Source organism: Lepidochelys kempii, chromosome 3, assembly GCF_965140285.1.
Source record: "Lepidochelys kempii isolate rLepKem1 chromosome 3, rLepKem1.hap1, whole genome shotgun sequence".
NCBI classification, from domain to species: Eukaryota; Metazoa; Chordata; order Testudines; family Cheloniidae; genus Lepidochelys; species Lepidochelys kempii.
The window spans coordinates 8,784,314-8,803,467 of NC_136382.1; the positions used below are offsets into that span (position 1 = coordinate 8,784,314).

The 19,154-nt window shown below is 44.8% G+C and overlaps 1 protein-coding gene across 5 annotated transcripts in view; it reads left to right on the forward strand.

Moving 5' to 3' along the window:
- The window catches only part of EXTL3 (exostosin like glycosyltransferase 3), a 224,682-nt gene that overhangs the window by 152,684 nt on the left and 52,844 nt on the right, over window positions 1-19,154 (forward strand). For all 5 annotated transcript variants that reach the window (XM_073335627.2, XM_073335629.2, XM_073335628.2 and 2 more), the window contains one exon: window positions 9,991-12,580. In XM_073335627.2, the coding sequence (XP_073191728.1) occupies window positions 10,433-12,580 (2,148 nt within the window). In that variant the 5' untranslated portion in view covers window positions 9,991-10,432. The remainder of the gene's footprint in view (window positions 1-9,990; window positions 12,581-19,154) is intronic.

Sequence of the window (19,154 nt, forward strand, 5' to 3'; positions counted from 1 at the left end):
TAAAAGGATTTTCTTTTATGCTGCTGTTTCTTTGTGCACAAAAATGTTTCTGGGCTTGCAGCTGTAAGAAAAAATAAATTAAAAAAATGATTTATTAACATAATTGTTTTAATGTATTCTTGTAAACCCTAAAGAGCTATATATGTGAAGCAATGTATTGGAAAATCTATGGAAAAGATCTGAGTGGGGAAAGTAGGTTTGTCAAGCTGGTCAAATGGGCCACTTCACCTTGAATGGTCCCGTGAAATATGTGTTAACTTCTTATGGTAAATAATCCATTCCACCTTGTATTTAGCTGTGACACCGTTTCCAGACCTGAGGAAGAGATCTGTGTAGCTCAAAAGCTTAGCTCTCTCACAAACAGAAATTGAGCCAGTAAAAGATATTACTGCACACTCCTTGTCTCTCTGGTCAAATAATGTCAGTTGACCGCCTGTTATTTAACCACGGTCAAATATTGTCAACTACTCCAGCAACAGTGTCCTGAGGTAGGCAGTGACCTACTTTTTGATTTCATCACTGTGCCATTATTTCGTTTTTTAGCACTTTATTTCATTGGTTCACATTTTTCTGAGTTAAAATAACTCTGTCATTATTTTTTTGTAATTACATGTAAGTCTCTACCTAAGGCTAAGTCTTTTGGAGACCGTAAAGACTCTCTCTTCTTTGTTACTGTTGTAACTGTTCTAATTTATTAATGCTTTAAAATATTTGACATTATTTGACAAGTCAAATGCCCAACCCTATAGGAAAGTAACTGAAACACCGGAATCAAGCTACTGGAAAATGCGCATTGAAGGAAGGATGGTCTAGTGGTTAGGGCACTTAGATCTGGGTTGAATTCCCAACTTTGTCAGACTTTTGTGGGGCCTTGAGCAAGTCACTTAGCTTTGCTGTACCTTAGTTCCCTATCTTTAAAATGTTGCTAATGACCCTTGTAGCTCACAGGTGATTATACAGATAAATTTAATTAACGTCTGTAAGATGATTAGATATTCCCTTGATGAGGGGGAAGGGCCTGGAAGAATTTATGAGGTAGAGCAGTGCTGTTATCCCCATTTTACAGATCTGGAATTGAGAGACAGTCTGTGGCAGAGCAGGGACTTGAACCACCGTCTCCCAAGTCCTGGGCTGGTGCCCTAGCAGCTGGCTCGTCCTGCCTCTCTGGAAGGGATTGCAAAGTGTTAGTTGCACTTACATAGGTTCTTTGTAAAGTGCTTTGGGGTGAAAGGTCCTATAAAAGTGCAACCCAAACTGTTTGTGCCTTCCAGCATACTCATGAAGTAGGGAGTGTCCTCATCTGCATGTTACAGACAGGGAAACTGAGGCAGTGAGGTTACGTGCCTTTCCCAAGGTTACAGAGACAGCACCTGAACTGGGAGTAAAACCCAGGAGTGCTGGCTCCTAAGTTACATGAGAGCAGTTCAGCAATTGGAGCAGGGAAAGCAGTGTTGCCATGTCACTGGTGTAACGTCCCCATTCTTCTTCCATAGTTTGTCATAAGCATCACCTAGCATTCAAACATATCACCACGAGTCATATCCCCCATCAGCATAGTCATCTACTGGTGCTAGTTGACTGTGTTTTGTTGCACGTGGTTGTGTACAGTGATGTTGAGGCTGTGTTGGTCCTAGGATATTAGAGAGACAAGATGGGTGAGGTAATATCTTTTATTGAATCAACTTCCACTGGTGAGAGAAGCAAGCTTTTGAGCTTACACAGAGCTCTTCTTCAGGTCTGGACCAGAAGAAGAATTCCAAATTTGGCTGGTGGGGATTCGCAATTGTCAACAGAAAGAAAAGGAGGACTTGTGGCACCTTAGAGACTAACCAATTTATTAGAGCATAAGTTCTTAGTCTCTAAGGTGCCACAAGTCCTCCTTTTCTTTTTGCGAATACAGACTAACACGGCTGTTACTCTGAAATTGTCAACAGAGTTAACACTGATGACAATGATTCTTTCAGCAGCAGGCTAATTCCTTATTCCACGTTCAGGGAGCCTGTAAATACTGGCACTTAGCCACAGTGCGACTCTAAAGTGGAGTGCTCACACCAGTGACTGGAAAACAGGCACTGGTGGCTAAGGTATTATCTTCCAGGTGCTGTGGAGATTAAAGCAGTGAGCACACTTCACCACGGAAAACTGGGGCAAGAGAGGGTCTCTGAAATGACTTCTACTAGAGACTTTTGATTCCCACTTTTGCAGACACCAAGTACTTCTCTGTCCAATCCCAGGGCCAGATTTCCCCCCTTCCACAGTAAAACCCATGTAATCTGCACAGAGAAACCATGTTGCACCCTGCCCCTCTTTCATCTCTCCCACCAGTGACTTCCTAGCAACACGTAGTACCTGGGACTCCCCCTGGCCACACTGCCCCCAGGGATCTGCAGACTGTGGTACTTTTAGAGAAGACTCCCTCTCAGTGGAAGGAATGATATTGTCTTTTCAGCCCTGCCCAGTGTTGGGGCTACCCACACATGCAGTCCCTGTCCCTTCCCCCTGCATGGATCCCAGATTTACAGGAAAACATTTTGTAGTGTCATAAGGGAGAAGTGGTGCCTTGGTACCAGCTGCTCGCTATTCAGTGTGGAAAGGATGAGATCTCTGCTTGGAGGGATCCTTCTATATGTGTACATTGGGGAAGGGTGAGCAGGGCAGGTATGATTTAGCTGTGAGATTTGAATTTATTAAATGCCTCCTGCTTTGAAAGCTGGGTCATGATAGAAGGAAACAATATAGCTGCACCTCGTCCCCTGAAGTTACAGATTACTAGGCTTGTATCTGTTGCACAGGTAGCAGTGTTGATCTTAGCCTGGGAGAATTTACTCTGTACTTCCTAGCTCCTGAGATGGCTCAAATCCACAGTGATGATCCCTGAGGCCATAACATGTAAGTCACTTCAGAATGAATTTTCCATCTGCTCTTCTTTAAGCAGAACTTGCACGCTGGGCGACCTTCCAAACGTACTTTAAAGCACACACTAAATAGGTTTACTCTCCTTGTTCAGCTGCAAAGGAAAATCCTCGAATGCCCCTGTTTGCCAGATTTGGGATGTAATCTTTTCTTTGAGAGCCCTGTGAACGTATTTGTCACACAAGCTCCTAAACCTAGGCACAGAGGTGTGTGAGCGTATTTCCTTCCTGTTGTTACACTCCAGCCAGTCGTCTTCACCTCCAAGGGGTAGAGGAAGAAGGTGTATGTCTTAATTTCAGAGCAGTATCGAAGGTTTTGATTTTTCTGTCTTTGCTTTAAAAAATAATAAAGTAATGTTGGTGTTGGTGAATGATGCCATTTTGACAGCCTTGGAGAGGGAAGCCGTATATTCAGGTCAGAACGAGTAGAGCCGAGGTGGTGCCAATGAATGCTGCCCGCATGAGGTACTTCAGTACCAACCAGGAGAGGTTCACATCTGCCTTGTGTGAGCAGGAAGGAAATTTGTTCACGCGCTGTGGCTCATTAAGTATGTGGCATCTGTGCGGAGTCTGCTAGCAAGGCTGATAGTAGCAGCTGTGGTGATGGAGGTTGCAATTTGCTTTACACCTGGAGTAGAATAAATTATATAGCTCAGCATTTTTTTCAGAGGAGCAATTAAATTCCATGGCAGATTGATTAGTCGAGAGTAGATAAAAGGACGTAGGCGAGAGGTGGAGAAGACAGGGATGGGTGTGCAGAAGAAGCATGTTTGGGTTTGTAACAGTAGCTCAGATCTAGCAGAGGAAGGAGCCATGTAGATGGTTCCTTCTGGAAGGTTTGGTACATTCCCTTGGGATTAGATCAGTTGATCTTCTTGTGTTCCATTGATCTATTCAATAGAGAGTTATGTCTAATGAATGCACTATAAGGTGGGTAGAAAGTTGGCTAGATTGTCAGGCTCAACGGGTAGTGATCAATGGCTCCATGTCTAGTTGGCAGCCAGTGTCAAGTGGAGTGCCCCAGGGGTCGGTCCTGGGGCCGGTTTTGTTCAATATCTTCATAAATGATCTGGAGGATGGTGTGGATTGCACTCTCAGCAAATTTGCGGATGATACTAAACTGGGAGGAGTGGTAGATACGCTGGAGGGCAGGGATAGGATACAGAGGGACTAGACAAATTGGAGGATTGGGCCAAAAGAAATCTGATGAGGTTCAATAAGGATAAGTGCAGGGTCCTGCACTTAGGACGGAAGAACCCAATGCACAGCTACAGACTAGGGGCCGAATGGCTAGGCAGCAGTTCTGCGGAAAAGTACGTAGGGGTGACAGTGGACGAGAAGCTGGATATGAGTCAGCAGTGTGCCCTTGTTGCCAAGAAGGCCAATGGCATTTTGGGATGTATAAGTAGGGGCATAGCGAGCAGATCGAGGGACGTGATCATCCCCCTCTATTCGACATTGGTGAGGCCTCATCTGGAGTACTGTGTCCAGTTTTGGGCCTCACACTACAAGAAGGATGTGGATAAATTGGAGAGAGTCCAGCGAAGGGCAACAAAAATGATTAGGGGTCTGGAACACATGACTTATGAGGAGAGGCTGAGGGAGCTGGGATTGTTTAGTCTGCAGAAGAGAAGATTGAGGGGGAATTTGAAAGCTGCTTTCAACTACCTGAGAGGTGGTTCCAGAGACGATGGTTCTAGACTATTCTCAGTGGTGGAAGAGGACAGGACAAGGAGTAATGGTCTCAAGTTGCAGTGGGAGAGGTTTAGGTTGGATATTAGGAAAAAGTTTTTCACTAGGAGGGTGGTGAAACACTGGAATGCGTTACCTAGGGAGGTGGTAGAATCTCCTTCCTTAGAGGTTTTTAAGGTCAGGCTTGACAAAGCCCTGGCTGGGATGATTTAATTGGGGATTGGTCCTGCTTTGAGCAGGGGGTTGGACTAGATGACCTTCTGGGGTCCCTTCCAACCCTGATATTCTATGATTCTATGATTCTAATGCTAATTCAAGATCTGCATTCCCTGAAGAGCTTGAAGTATCCAGGGTTCATTTCAGAAATGTGTTCAGAGGAGAATGACATCTCATTAACTATGTGTGAGGGTAAAGGGGGAAGGGAGATGTGTCAAAGACCAGGTGCGCTCAAGGGTCAAGTACATGCAGGTGGAACTTGGTGACTTTGAATAGCAATGGTGATGGCTTTCCACCAGTACCTGAGCATAAAACTGCCCTAGTACATTGAACTAGAATTCAGAAGCAGAAGGAAGTGCATTGGACTATCGGAGGAGGGCAGGTGCCTTGTGTTCCTCCTTCTTTAGAAGGAAGCAAGTTGGGAAAATATCTGTGGATCAGGTCTAAGAAAGGTGCTGCAGCGCAGTAGGCCAACAATTTAGTTTTGTAGCCTAGTAGTGCAGAGCAAAGAACTTCCCAGGGAAGAGATCTTTGTAACTGGGAGCTTTGCCTTCAAAAGGCTTCTCTCTCCATTGTAATAGAAATGGCAAAGTAGGTTGACTAGTGAGAGGTGGTGGGGAATGTTTGCAGGAATAATCATTTGAGGAGTGGGATGTCAATTAGATCAGTAATTAGAGAAGGTTATCACAATTGCAGCTTCTGATCTCTTGAGAAATTTACCTGCCCTTTTGTGTAATTAGGTGTGTCAGGTACCAGTTGTTACCTTAAAATGGGACCATGGCTTTTCTCTAGACAGAATTCTGTTTTTAACAGAACTAAGTAGTTCTTTGGAGTCAGATTGTGTTGTCTGTGGAGTTAAATGAAGTAATACACTCTTCCTGCTCAAGGATTTCCTTTCTGAAGGGGAAGCAACAAAGTCTCTTACCTAGTGGATGCTTATTGCTCTTGAAAGTAAAACTGGAAGCTCTAATGCAAAAACCACCAGATTGGGCTTTTTCTTTTTTAAATGCTAACAACAAATGTCTGTCTTAATAAAACCAAAAGGAATGTCCAACTGCATCTAGCTGGTCGGGGATAAAACCTTTGGTAAGGAAGAGCAGCCTGAAAGAGTGTCTAACATGCATTCGTTATGACTAGCATGTATTTCAGACTGGTAGTCGATAGTCTTAACTGATTCCAAACCACATATGTTGCATTTAAAATACCTCCTTGCATTTTTTTAGTTTGTCATGTGGCCTTGGAGTTAGCGCCACCAACAGAAACAGCTGAAGAAGTTTCCGGTTTCTAAATGCAGAGAGTTGTTTTACTTTCATGTTTTAGGACAGGGGCGGGTGGGCTTTGTTGATTTGTTCTGTGTAAACAGAATTTGTGGAACTGGGAGCTGCTGGAAGGATCAGGAGGCAGAATAGTTGTAAGCAATCATTGTCAAGGGTAGTGGGCCAGAGTGTAGCATTTCCTTGGTACTAGTGCTGTTTTAGGGTCCCGGTCCTGCCTCTTTCCCACAGGATTCGGCCCTTAAGTGCTCTGTCTGTTTATGATGGAACCTCACTAATTATTTTTAGATCCAGGGCAATTTAATGAGGGTTGCTGTTAGCAACCCTGTGGGGATGACTCCAGACCCTGAGATGTCAAGCTTTCCTCTGACCGTTCCAGGAGCACCAGGCACTGTCTCTCCGCACAACGGCACCTTTTTTGTTTTGGTACTTTAGTGGCTCCCATCACCATGGTATCTGAGTGCCTCATGGTCTTTAATGTATTTATCCATCTAACCCTCTTGTGATGCAGGACTCTGCTATTATCCCATTGTACAGGTGGGGAACTGAGGCATAGGAGAGACTCAGTGACTCTCCCAAGGTCAAGCAGGAGATCTGCATTGTAGCAGGGATCCTGACATTCACAAAGCCCTTAAATAGAGCTGCTTGAATGTCCTCCTGTAGCTGCTGTAATTGAGTTTGGGAGACAGTGCCAGGGTGCCTTACATGCTCTTGTGGCTCTGCTCTGTCTCCCAAAAGGGAGGGGAAATTAAGATAATCCTAGTTCATAGCCTGTTACTAGGATAACCACCATAAGATGTACTGGAAACTGAACTCTGGGGCCAGCAGGAGTGCAGGCCAGAAGAGCAGCAAGAGGTACTGACAGAACACTAGTTGAAGTTAGTTGTGGCATAGATAAAACTTGACTACAAAGGGGAGAAGGGCAGTAATGGGACTGAAGGTTAGAGACCTCCAAGGAAGCCCAGGGTGTGGCAGGAACTCTCTTTGTAGTATTTCTTTTGTCATGCCCATCACCATGGCAGACAGCGCTCCCCCTTCTGAACTGGCACTGAATCAATGCCCTAGAATAATGCCAGGGAGTTCTGTGCTGTTGGAGGGTGCCAGATTTCTGATGAAAGGTCCTGTAGTGCTTGTCACAAGAATTAGGAGTGGTGACCTATGTTGGTCAGGTTTTTGGAGTTATTACAGTCTGCGTTCCTGAAATTCCACCTCTAGTTTCGAGTGGATTCTCAGCTGGTGTACGTTGTCATAGCTCCATTGACCTCAGCTGAGGCTGTGGATCAATGTTCTTCACTTCCCATCCTAAACATTTTGTCACCCCTGTTTAAATGGCTGCCAGCGCTCATCCCAGAGACAGCTGCATTTCAGTGATGGAGAGAGCAATTCCTGGAAGTTTGGAGAGTGCTTCTGAAGCTTGGTGGCTGAGGAGCTGTGTCAATGTGAGTTGCTGCTAACGTCCTCTCCATCCATGAGTCACTCTTTCCTATAATGAATGGAAGCATTTTTAAAATACGAGTTTAAATAAACTTTAAAAACTTTAGTTAATCATTTGCCTCATACATTTGTGCATAATGAAACCTTTCTGTTCAGTAATACATAGCGACAGCAATGTGGCCTCGGGGCACAATGAAAGGATCCTGTTATTATCAGTGCTCTCTGTGCATGAGTGACAGCCTCATGCAGAAAAATGGGAGATTTGCATTCACTGCCAGCCCTCCACCTCAGCACATACAAATGGAAGCTGGTGTGCAGGGAATGCTATTAAAATGTTCTGCTAGGAGAGCCAAGGCCTCCCACACCGATCATACTTACCAGGAAACAAGAAAGCTGATTTAACCTTTTCCTGACTTTTTAGCCCTTTTAATCCTCCCAGCCTTCTGAGATGTCCGCTGATGCCCTTTGCTGGGCAGCATTATGAATTTGTGATGTCCCTTGATTTTTCACTGTCCTTGCTGCTTGTTCCGCTTCTAAGTGTTGCTGGTAGGGGCTGGGGAGGATTTGCATTTAATCATTAGCACAACAGGTGCCCTTGTGACGAAAATAGATTTAGGAATTGTGGCTGTATTATCAGGATGGGTTAGACTACCGTCTGCCCCCTTTAATTATGGTTTGGCTTGTTAAGATCTGAATCCTCGATTGATTTTTCTGGTGTATGCTAACATTCTAAACTGAAAATTACTCCTGATATCTCTCCTACCCACACCCTGCCAAAGTGACATCTCTCTTTACCTTTCTGCCAGTTTTCAGCTATCAGTTTGGGACAAGCTCTGCTTGTGCCTTTATTTCTTCTTTGTTAAATACCCACAAATGTACTGGAGCTTTGAATGGGCTCAGTGAGATATTAGTTGGTCGTCTTCAGCACTGGAGAGTAGATTCTTGTAACGTTTCTATTGCCAGTGCAGCCTCTCTAGTGGATGCACTTAGTACCAAAGACAGTAAGTAAGATTTCAACTCACGCTACGAGGGTTGATGTGTGACTCCCTAATCGTGGCTCAGTTGCATTTTCATAATGGCCATAGGGTGCCTATGACAAAGCAGTTCATAAAAGTGGTGTATTTTTTATTTATTAGCATTGTGGTGTCACCCAGGAGCCCCTGTCACAGACCAAAACCTGATTGTGCTAGGCGCTGTACAAACAGAACAAAAAGGTGGCATATCTTTGTTGTCTCTGCTTATTAGTAGCAACTCTCTCTACTGGGTGCCAGCTAGGACGTGCTGAAACAGGTTTCTATCTGGCTGGCTTCTGAAATTGGGTTACTACTTTTATTGTGGGAATTGCATGCGGAGCATCTCAGATCTTCTCCTTGTTTAGGTAAGATGTAAGATTTGTTTTCACTGGTGTCTAAACTGGGTATCTTGGGCTAAATTCATATTGGTGGAAGTTAGTGGCATTTCACCAAGAGTGACTGTGGTCCCTTATGATTGACTGAGTTTGATCAGAGTAATTTTAATATCCCACAGGTTGAAAGTTTTCCCTTTACAATGTAAAGGTGAATATCAAATCAATAATTCAATGTAGCATGTCTTTATGATCCTCATGATCATGTCTTTTTATGGTTTGTTTGCTACTTATGATAAATAATACTCTTTTTATACAGAGCATCAACATGTCCTAAGAACATCTATCATATATGGAAAACACAGATCAGTTATTTAATTCCCCACCCCCAGGCTTGTTTTATAAGGCCACCTAAATTCAGACAAAAGGTGGTCATGGGAAAGCAGAGGTTGCCAATGCAGCAAGTTGGAGGTATATAATGCATGCCTGCATTTGGTCATAAGTAAAATTAGGCTGACCACATAAAGCTAGTTCCTCCCTGCCCCCCATTCCCCCCCCCCACAGTCCCCCTGAGTGTTGCTTGTTCAAATTGCAAATCCTTCATGCAATTGTATAACATGATCAGTTTTTAATTCAGATGGGGCCCAAGATGAGAATGGGGTATTTCGACTCTAATATGTAGTAATAGTAATAATTTGTAATTTTATAGTGCCATTTATCTAAGGATCACAACATGCCAAAAACATATCCATTTTACAGGTGGGGAAACTGAGGCATGCAAAGTTTAGTGACTTGTCCAGCGTGTCACAGTGCATCAATGGCAGAGGCAGGAATAGAAAATACGATTTATTGACTGCTATTCTCTGTTCTGACTGCTAGACCACACAGCTTTTATCAAGTCCTTTGATAGAACTGCCCTGCAGGAAGCTGTGCATGTCTCATGAATCCTGTCAGTTCCTCAGGTTTGTAAGTACTACACAGGAAGGTGTTAGACAAGTAATAGTGAATCAGAATGCTGATGATTTTGACTGTACAGCTGCTTTTGGCAAATGTCTATCGTTTTATAGCTTAGTAAAGTGTCATTTTTGCCTTGTCTGACGCTGTTGCTCTCTTGTAGGCATGGCAGAGTATCAGCAGTGCAGAGGTGATGAGAGAGACTGATGCTTATCCAAGACTCTTCCCGCTTGTTTTCAACTATGGCTGTTGATTCTCCATATTCATTGGATGGTAATGCAGGATGTCAAGAGCAGCGGTAAGAGGTCAACTTGATCCCATTGTGTTTTTGTCGCCATGACAACACCACAACACGACTAGCAACAGCCAGTTAACCAGCGACAAAGGGAGAAGTTCGGTGATTGATTCTAATTGGACCAAAAGTTGCATTTGAAACAAAAAGGCTGGAGGCAGCCATCGTCACAACAAGAAGATGAAATTTCCATTCTATTGGCTCCTTATTAAGGAGGCACAATAACCTTTTCTTTTAGAGACTTGCTAATAAAAACTGTTTTGGTTATGGCTACTGATCCAACGTGATTGGGCGCGCACCAATTCTCAGACTCATGACTGGGTATACCATGTTGCGGAATGGGGGAGTGGGGAATGGCGGCCAACCCTGGGTGTTACGATGGTCCAGTCGGATCCGGCTCACCTGGCTTAGCTTTACCCTGTTCATCATCCTCGTCTTCTTCCCCCTCATCGCCCACTACTACTTGACCACCATTGATGACGCGGATGATGCTGGCAAGCGCATCTTCGGCCCCCGCACCGGAAATGAGCTGTGTGAGGTGAAGCATGTCCAGGACCTGTGCCGCATCCGTGAGTCAGTCAGCGAGGAGCTGCTCCAGCTGGAGGCCAAGCGACAGGAGCTCAACAGCGAAATCGCCAAGTTGAACCTGAAAATCGAAGCCTGCAAGAAGAGCATAGAAAATGCCAAGCAGGATCTCTTGCAGCTGAAGAATGTCATCAGCCAGACTGAGCATTCCTACAAAGAACTGATGGCTCAGAACCAGCCAAAGCTCTCCTTGCCAATCCGGCTGCTGCCAGACAAAGATGAAGCTAACTTGCCTTTGCCAAAATCCAACAGGAACTGCAGGCTGTACAACTGCTTTGACTACTCACGCTGCCCACTGACGTCTGGCTTCCCAGTGTATGTCTACAACAGTGATCAGTACCCTTTTGGTAGCTCCTTAGACCCTTTAATTAAGCAAGCCTTTGAGGCAACCGTCAGAACTAATGTTTATGTTACTGAAAATGCAAACATTGCTTGTGTGTATATAATTTTAGTGGGGGAAATGCAAGAGCCCATAATGCCAAAACCTACTGAACTGGAGCAACAGTTGCACTCTTTGCCATATTGGAGGACTGATGGACACAACCATCTCATCATTAATTTATCGAGGAAATCGGAAACTCAGAACTTTATCTATAACATCAGCACAGGGCGTGCCATGATTGCCCAATCCACCTTTTATGATGTACAGTATCGGCCAGGTTTTGATATTGTGGTATCGCCTCTAGTCCATGCAATGTCCGAACCCAACTTCCTAGAGATTCCACCCCAGGTGCCAGTAAAGCGAAAGTACCTATTCAGTTTCCAGGGAGAGAAAATAGAGTCTCTTCGATCCAGCTTGCAAGAGGTTCGTTCATTTGAAGAGGAAATCGAAGGCAATGCCCCAGCTGACTATGATGATCGGATCATTACCACCTTGAAGGCTGTCCAAGACAGTAAGTTGGACTTTGTCTTGGTGGAATTCACTTGTAAGAACCAGCCTAAGGCAAGTCTGCCCACTGAGTGGGCACTTTGTGGAGAAAGGGATGACAGATTAGAGCTACTGAAGCTATCTACTTTTGCACTGATAATCACACCAGGGGACACCCATCTATTGATCTCTGCTGGGTGTGCCATGAGACTCTTTGAGGCTCTGGAAGTCGGAGCCATCCCAGTGATTCTTGGAGAGCAAGTTCAGCTGCCCTATCATGATGTGATCCGGTGGAATGAGGCAGCCTTAATCATACCAAAGCCACGTATCACAGAAGTGCACTTTCTTCTGAGAAGCATTTCTGACAACGATCTCCTTACCATGAGGAGGCAGGGCCGCTTCTTGTGGGAGACCTACTTCTCCACCTCTGACAACGTGTTCAGCACAGTCTTAGCCATCATAAGGACTCGAATTCAAATCCCGGCTGCTCCTATTCGAGAAGAAACTGCCGTGGAGATTCCTCACCGCTCTGGCAAAGCTGCTGGTACTGACCCCAACATGGCAGACAATGGTGACTTAGACTTGGGGCCTGTGGAAACAGAACCACCCTATGCCTCTCCCAAATACCTTCGCAATTTTACTCTCACAGCAATGGATATCTACAGGAATTGGAATTCAGCTCCAGGGCCTTTCCATCTCTTTCCACACACACCCTTTGATCCCGTTTTACCTTCAGAAGCTAAGTTTCTTGGGTCTGGGACTGGATTTCGACCAATTGGAGGAGGAGCAGGTGGTTCTGGGAAAGAGTTCCAAGCTGCCTTGGGTGGCAATGTCCCAAGGGAGCAGTTCACAGTAGTCATGTTAACCTACGAGCGGGAGGAAGTATTAATGAACTCCCTAGAGAGACTCAATGGACTCCCTTACTTAAATAAAGTTGTAGTAGTGTGGAACTCCCCCAAACTTCCCTCCGAAGACCTCTTGTGGCCAGACATCGGTGTCCCAATCATGGTAAGAAATACCCAAATGCTCAATTTGGTTTGACATTTTTACAGTGGGAAATAACGTAGACATTTTTATCAGTTCTGTAACTTGGCATGTCTGCCTAGTAATCCAACATTGTGCTGAAGTTTGTTGTTATGCTGTGGGCTTCAAACTGCTGTCAGGACCAGGATTTTCAAGAATAGGAGAGCCTAAAGTTAGGCTCCCCAATAAGTGACCTGCTTTCCAAAGTGCTGAGCACCTAGTGGCTCCCATTGAAGTAAATGGAAGATGCTGGGTGTTTGGCACCTTTTTGGAAAAACAAGTTGCATATACAGGAGCCTAAATAGGAATTTTGGAGTCTGAAGTTAAATTCCTGTTTTTGATCTTTGCTCCAGCTGTTTGTTCATCACTGCTGTTGTTGTTTGAATCCAGTCATGCTTAGAGGAAAAATAAAAGGCTAATGCTTTACAAAAGTTTTAAAAAGAGGAGGAAGATGGCATTTGAATGCACAAACTAAATGTGTTTTTTGTGCCAAGGCAGTTCTGAATATAATAGCACTTTAGAGCGATTAGGGCATTATGCATGCAAAAAGATTCATTGATTTTAATATTTCATTTTATTATTATTTCTGACAAATAAATTCTTCTGCATGTATTTAAAAACCTTTAAGGTCCAAGCACAATAAGGAGAGAAAATTGCTCAGATAATTGCAAAATAAACATTCACATTAGTCCTCTCCAGTGCTTGAATTTTGGGAAATTCTTGCAACAGTTCTGCTTAAAAAGTGTTAACCCTTTCATAGTTGGACAGTGGGGGGTGGGGCAGATTTTCTCTTCTGACTTGCTAATGGGTGTCATTTGTGAAAGAAAAAATGTTTTTCTCCGGATCAACCTCTTTTCTATATTATTCTTGCCATTTTTCTCTCCTTGCAAATATTATTTTATTTATTATTGATGTAGTGCCAGAGGCCTGCTTGCACTTTACAGACCATTAGAGGACAGGGATCCTGGTGTGACAGATTTACAGTCTAAGGCAGTGGTCACCAAGTGGTCGATCGCGATTGACTGGTAGATCCTAAAGGATCTCCCAGTCGATCGTGATCTCTGGCTGTACAGCGTGGCTGCTGCTACAGCAGACTCCCTGCCTAACTCAGCCCCATGCCACTCGCGGAAGTGGCCAGCGCAGCCAGGAGAGCAGGGGTCTCCCTCCACGCACTGCTCCTGCCCGCAAGCACCACCCCCGCAGCTCCCATTGGCTGGGAGAACTGTGGGGATGGTGCTTGCAGAGAGGGGCAGCGTGCTGAGCCACATGCCTCCCCGCCCCCAGAGGCCGCAGGGTCATATTGGTCCGTTCTGGGAGCAGTGTGGGGCTGGGATAAGCAGGGAGCCTGCCTTAGCCTCGCTACACCCGTCCCCAACCGGGAGCCTCTGGAGGTAAGTGCTGCCCGGCGGGAGACCGCACCCCAATCCTGAGCCCCCTCCCAGAGCCAGCACTCCATACCCCCTTCTGCACCCTGAACCCCCTCCTGCACCCCAAGCCCCAGCCCTGACCCCCCTCCCAGAGCCCACACCCCCTTCCGCACCCCAATCCCCCGTCTCAGCCCATAGCCCCCTCCTGCACCGAAACTCCCTCCTAGAGCTTGCACCCCTCACCCCCTCCAGAACCCCAACGCCCTATCCCAGCCCGGTGAAAGTGAGTGAGGGTGGGAGAGAGAGGGCGATGGAGTGAGCAGGGAGGGGAGGGGCCTCGGGGAAGGGGCGGGGTAGATCCTGGGTTGCCCTTAAATTCAAAAAGTGATCTTGGGTGTAAAAAGATTGGAGACCTCTGATCTAAGGAGTAAGATCTTTATAAGGTCATAAATCCTTTTAGAAAATATACCATATATACTTAAAAAGAAAAGGAGTACTTGTGGCACCTTAGAGACTAACCAACTTAGTCTCTAAGGTGCCACAAGTACTCCTTTTCTTTTTGCGAATACAGACTAACACGGCTGTTACTCTGAAACCTGTCATATATACTTAGGGGCCTGAGGGCTTGTCTACAGGAACATTTACGTCTATACTACGCACCTTTTAGCGACACAGCCATGCCACTAAAGGGCATGCAGCGTAGCTGCTCTTTGTCGGCGGGAGAGAGTTCTCCCGCCGACAAAAAAAACAATTCCACCCTCAACGAGCGGTGGTAGCTTTGTCGTCAGGAGAGCTTTCCCGCCGACAAAGCTCTGTTCACACCGGTACTTTTCATCAGTAAAACTTTTGTTGTTCAGTGGGGGGGTTTCGCACCCCGGAACGGCAAAAGTTTTACCAATGAAAGTCCAGTGTAGAAAAAGCCTTAGTTTGCAGAGAGCTGGGGCGTGAATCTACCCCACACTAGCTTGCCATAGACTGCAACAATTGATATGTGGCAAGCTGGGGTGTGAATCTACCCCACATTAGCCTGCATGAACTGACTGCCCATGTGAACCCTGCTGATGTGCATTAACAGTTTAATATGCTTTGATGTAGTCGTTTCAAAGAGGACTAGATCAGAGCCCACTAACAGACTATTAAGGAGCATCAGCAGGGTCCACATGGGCAGTCAGTTCATGCAGGCTAATGTGGGGTAGATTCACACCCCAGCTTGCCACATATCAATTGTTCACGTACACGAGCCTTAAGTCTCATTGAAAGTCAATGGGACTCCTAATAGTGTGTAAACTTAAGTACGTGTGTAAGGCCAGGTCTACGCTAAAAAGTTAAATCAACCCAGCAACATCACTCAGGGGTGTGAAAATCCCCTGGGGAAGACTGTGCTAGGTCAATGGAAAAATTCTTCCGTCATTCTAGTTACCACCTCTCGGGGAGGTGGATGAACTACAGGGACAGGAGAACCCTTCTTGTTGCGGTAGTAAGTGGCTACGCTGAATCACTGCAGCTGCAATGATGACACAGTGCCGCTGTAGCAGTTTAAGTGTAGACGTAGTCTAAGTCTTTGCAGGAGGAGGCCATAAATTAGAAGAATATTTTTGAACTTCTTAGCTAGTCTGTTTCCTGACTTCATATTTAACTCACATTGGGAGTCTGTCATAGTAGTTAGCTTTATAAAATCCCCCTTCTTCTGTGGGGCTAATGAAATAAGAGCATAAACCCAGCCAGTTAGCTGGAATTGAATCACAGAAGTGAAAGGTGGAGGAGGAGGGGAGAACCTTTCAAGCTGTATAGTTCAACCCTTTACAAGAGAAGAATATCGGATATTCAGATTATGAAGCAGCGTAGAATGTCTTTACTGTGGTCTATTGAGCATATAGCCCAGTAAATTCAGAGAGCCAAGAATTGGCCTTAATTTAAATTACACGTAGAAAATTGTGGTTTTTAACATTTCTCTCTTCCAATGCAAGCAATTACTAGCACTGTATGACTGCTAGGAACAGAGCAATAATACAGCTGTGCTAAAGCGATCACTGATCAAAGCACCTAAAGCCAGAAGGCTATTGAAGTAAAGTAAATTACAGTGTAATGAGACAGAATGCAGCATGATTAGTATATCCTGGGCTGAAAGTCTAGCCACTGATAACCTTGAACGACAAGCCAATGGGTCAGCACGTATTACAGGATGAAGGAAAGCATCCTGAAACCTGTGCATCCAGTGCAGATAATTAGTAATGTTTGCTTCCATGTTGTGTTTTGTCACAGTTGGGCGAGAAGTCCTTCCCTCCCAGATGATCCCAAAAGTTCACCAGTCGTGCTGCTAGGGCAGAGTAAATAATTTGCAGTGAATAATTTGTTGTGATATTTTCTGCTTGCAGAATACCTAGGAGAAGTTGCCATGTCCTTGAATTTATTCTGTCATTTTTTCCCCTGTATGGTTTGATCACAGACAGTTCATTGAGTGTTTGATGATTGGTATTTGGGCTGCGCTGCTTAATTGTGGTTGGTCTCACAAAGTCACGTGGTATAATTTCTGTTTCCCAATGGAGTGTAATTTACAATCAAGAGCAAGGCTTGAAGAAGCCTCTGGGGCTTTGAATCTTTCATGGAGAGGGAGAAGGCAAACAAAGTTAGGAAACACATTTTACTTTTAAACCTCTTCCTTTTTCTCTGAGCCATATATTCCATGCTTGAAGCAACATTCCTAGAAAAATCAGGGTACTCTGAGGTCTGTAGGCTGTGTGCAGAGCTGAAATTATATTTTACCTAGTTTCATTCATAGAGAGTGGGGGGAAGGGGGTGTGCATGTATGTTCCCATTTGAAAAGGATGTGATCAGATCCCCATGTAATTTAAGTGTGTCTGTGCCAGGCCTGTGGTGGGGACTCTATCATGGCAAAATAGTTCCCCATCCCATGTAAAAATACCATGTAAGAATTCTCATGTATGTGAGTGTAAAATATACTTCCTTCAAGTATTTGTATGAGTAGAACTGTGAATTAGCAGAATTTTCATTGAAAGTGAACTTGGAGGAGTATGAATTTGCCAAGGCAAATGCATCTAAAAATTTGATCATATTCAAACATCTTTCTGCAGTGTTTTCCCAGCCCTGGGTATCATGCTGTCTCTAGCATTAGGAGTTATCCAGCAAAATTGTCTGATTCATTTGGCTAAAGCCTAGTTTGCAAGAGGGATTAAACCTTTCTGGCAGCCATCAGCACTGATTCAGCTCTATTGCATTATCCTCTGTTTGTCAGAGGGTGGAGATGGATGGCAGGAGAGAGATCAGTAGATCATTACCTGTTAGGTTCACTCCCTCTGGGGCGCCTGGCATTGGCTATTGTCAGTAGACAGGATACTGGGCTGGATGGACCTTTGGTCTGACCCAGTATGGCCATTTTTATGTTCTTATGTTGTTAATCTTATGTTCTTAATCTTGCCACAATTTTTAACACAATGTCAGGTTGCACTTAGCCACAGAGAGTGCAACTGCTATTTCTCTGCTATGGGAAAAAATAAACACATTCAAATTAGATCTCCTTGATTGGGAGATACTAATCATTCCTCTGACTTTAGGTAGGGTGCAGCCACTCTGTGCCATTCAGTTAACTCCTGAAACAGGGACAAGTAAATAATTTTTCTTACAGGTGGAACGGAAGCTAAGAACACAGGAGAGCTTTGGAGAGAAAGAGATTGATGATGAGTTAGCTTTCACACTCTACCCATGCCCCACATGCATGGGTGTGCGCACACATCCTGAAAAGATTCCCTAACGCAGAAAAAGAATTTGTCATTAGGGACAAAATATTGCCGAGGTTGTAGAGGAGGTTCCCAACTTCCCCTTTCAGGATCTCCCCTCTGAGGGATCCCTAAACAGTGAGCAGGGAATGGCAAGGAATAACTTTCCCTGCTTTGCAATTCCCTGAGAGCCCTTTTCACCCAGTTGAGGGGTTAAGGGAAACAAAATAAACCATCTCAAAAAGACAGACCACTCACCCAACCCTTGAAAATAGTAATAAAAACCAGGCGTCAACCTGAACCTGAGATCTGATTCAGAGAGGTTTTTTGAGGGAACTGGAACTGAACCCGAGCTGAAAACCTCTCTCACATTGAACCCAAACTGAAACCAAAGCCTATAAAACAAAAACCGGTAGCTGGTTCAAAATAACAGGTGCAATAATCAGGTGCTGAGGAAGGGTCTCTCTGTTCCAAGCCTAGAGAGAAAGGGCAGAGACCACACTTTCCAGGAAGCCATTGAAGCAGATGAGAAGAGAGGAAGGAGGGGGAAAGAGAGGGGTTCTGGGATTGGTAGTTCTCCTGTCTTTTATGCCAAGTAGAGGACTGCCCATGGAAGGAAACTAAAACTCCCAGAACACCTCCCTCACCTCTCCATCTCCTCCCAATTCTGTCTGAATGCTATTGGCCAGCAACTCAGGCCTCAGACTTGGTGGGTGAGACAGACGAAGTGTGGAACACAGGACCTTTGTTTAAACTTGCGGCTGTAAGGCTCCACTGCACTTTGTTCCTGGCTTTATGTCCCTGGCACAGAAGTTCCTCCCTACTACCACCCCAGGGTAAGTTATTCTGTTATGCTGGGGGGGGCTCCTGAAGGAAGTAGGGGCAGGGGTTGTAGGAGGGAATCTCCGGGGGCCTGAAAGAAGGGAGGGAGTGGACTGAGGGGGCTAGGGAAGAGTTCAGTCTGAAGGGGTTCGGGTTCGGTAGCAGTTCTTCTCTGACTAATGACCCCATTGTCACCTCACCTCCCTGACTGGCTGGGCCTAGAACATCTTCCCTCTGCCCATTAAGCCAGAGGAGGTTTATTCCACAATAGAATTATCGCATATTGCTTGATGATTTTTTTTTTTAAGGTTTGCAGTTCTATGGTGTAGAATCTTCTATTGTTAGAATAGGCAAAGAAGTATTAGTGGGGAAAAAACTCTAAGGCCTATTTCTGTCCTTTGCTACTTCTTTGGGTTCCTTTATTTCAATGTCAAGTACTTAACTAATAACTTTCTCTTTCATTCTTAATCTTACAAGAATGTTGGAGTGTTTTCAGTTGCATTAAATCTTTGAGCTGATTGACTTATACAAGTAGAACCAACTAAACACAATCCATTGCTCTTGCCATACTGCTGGACCAATTGCTGAATCATTCCAGCCCCAAACTGAGACTATTCCTACCTAATGACAGGTTTC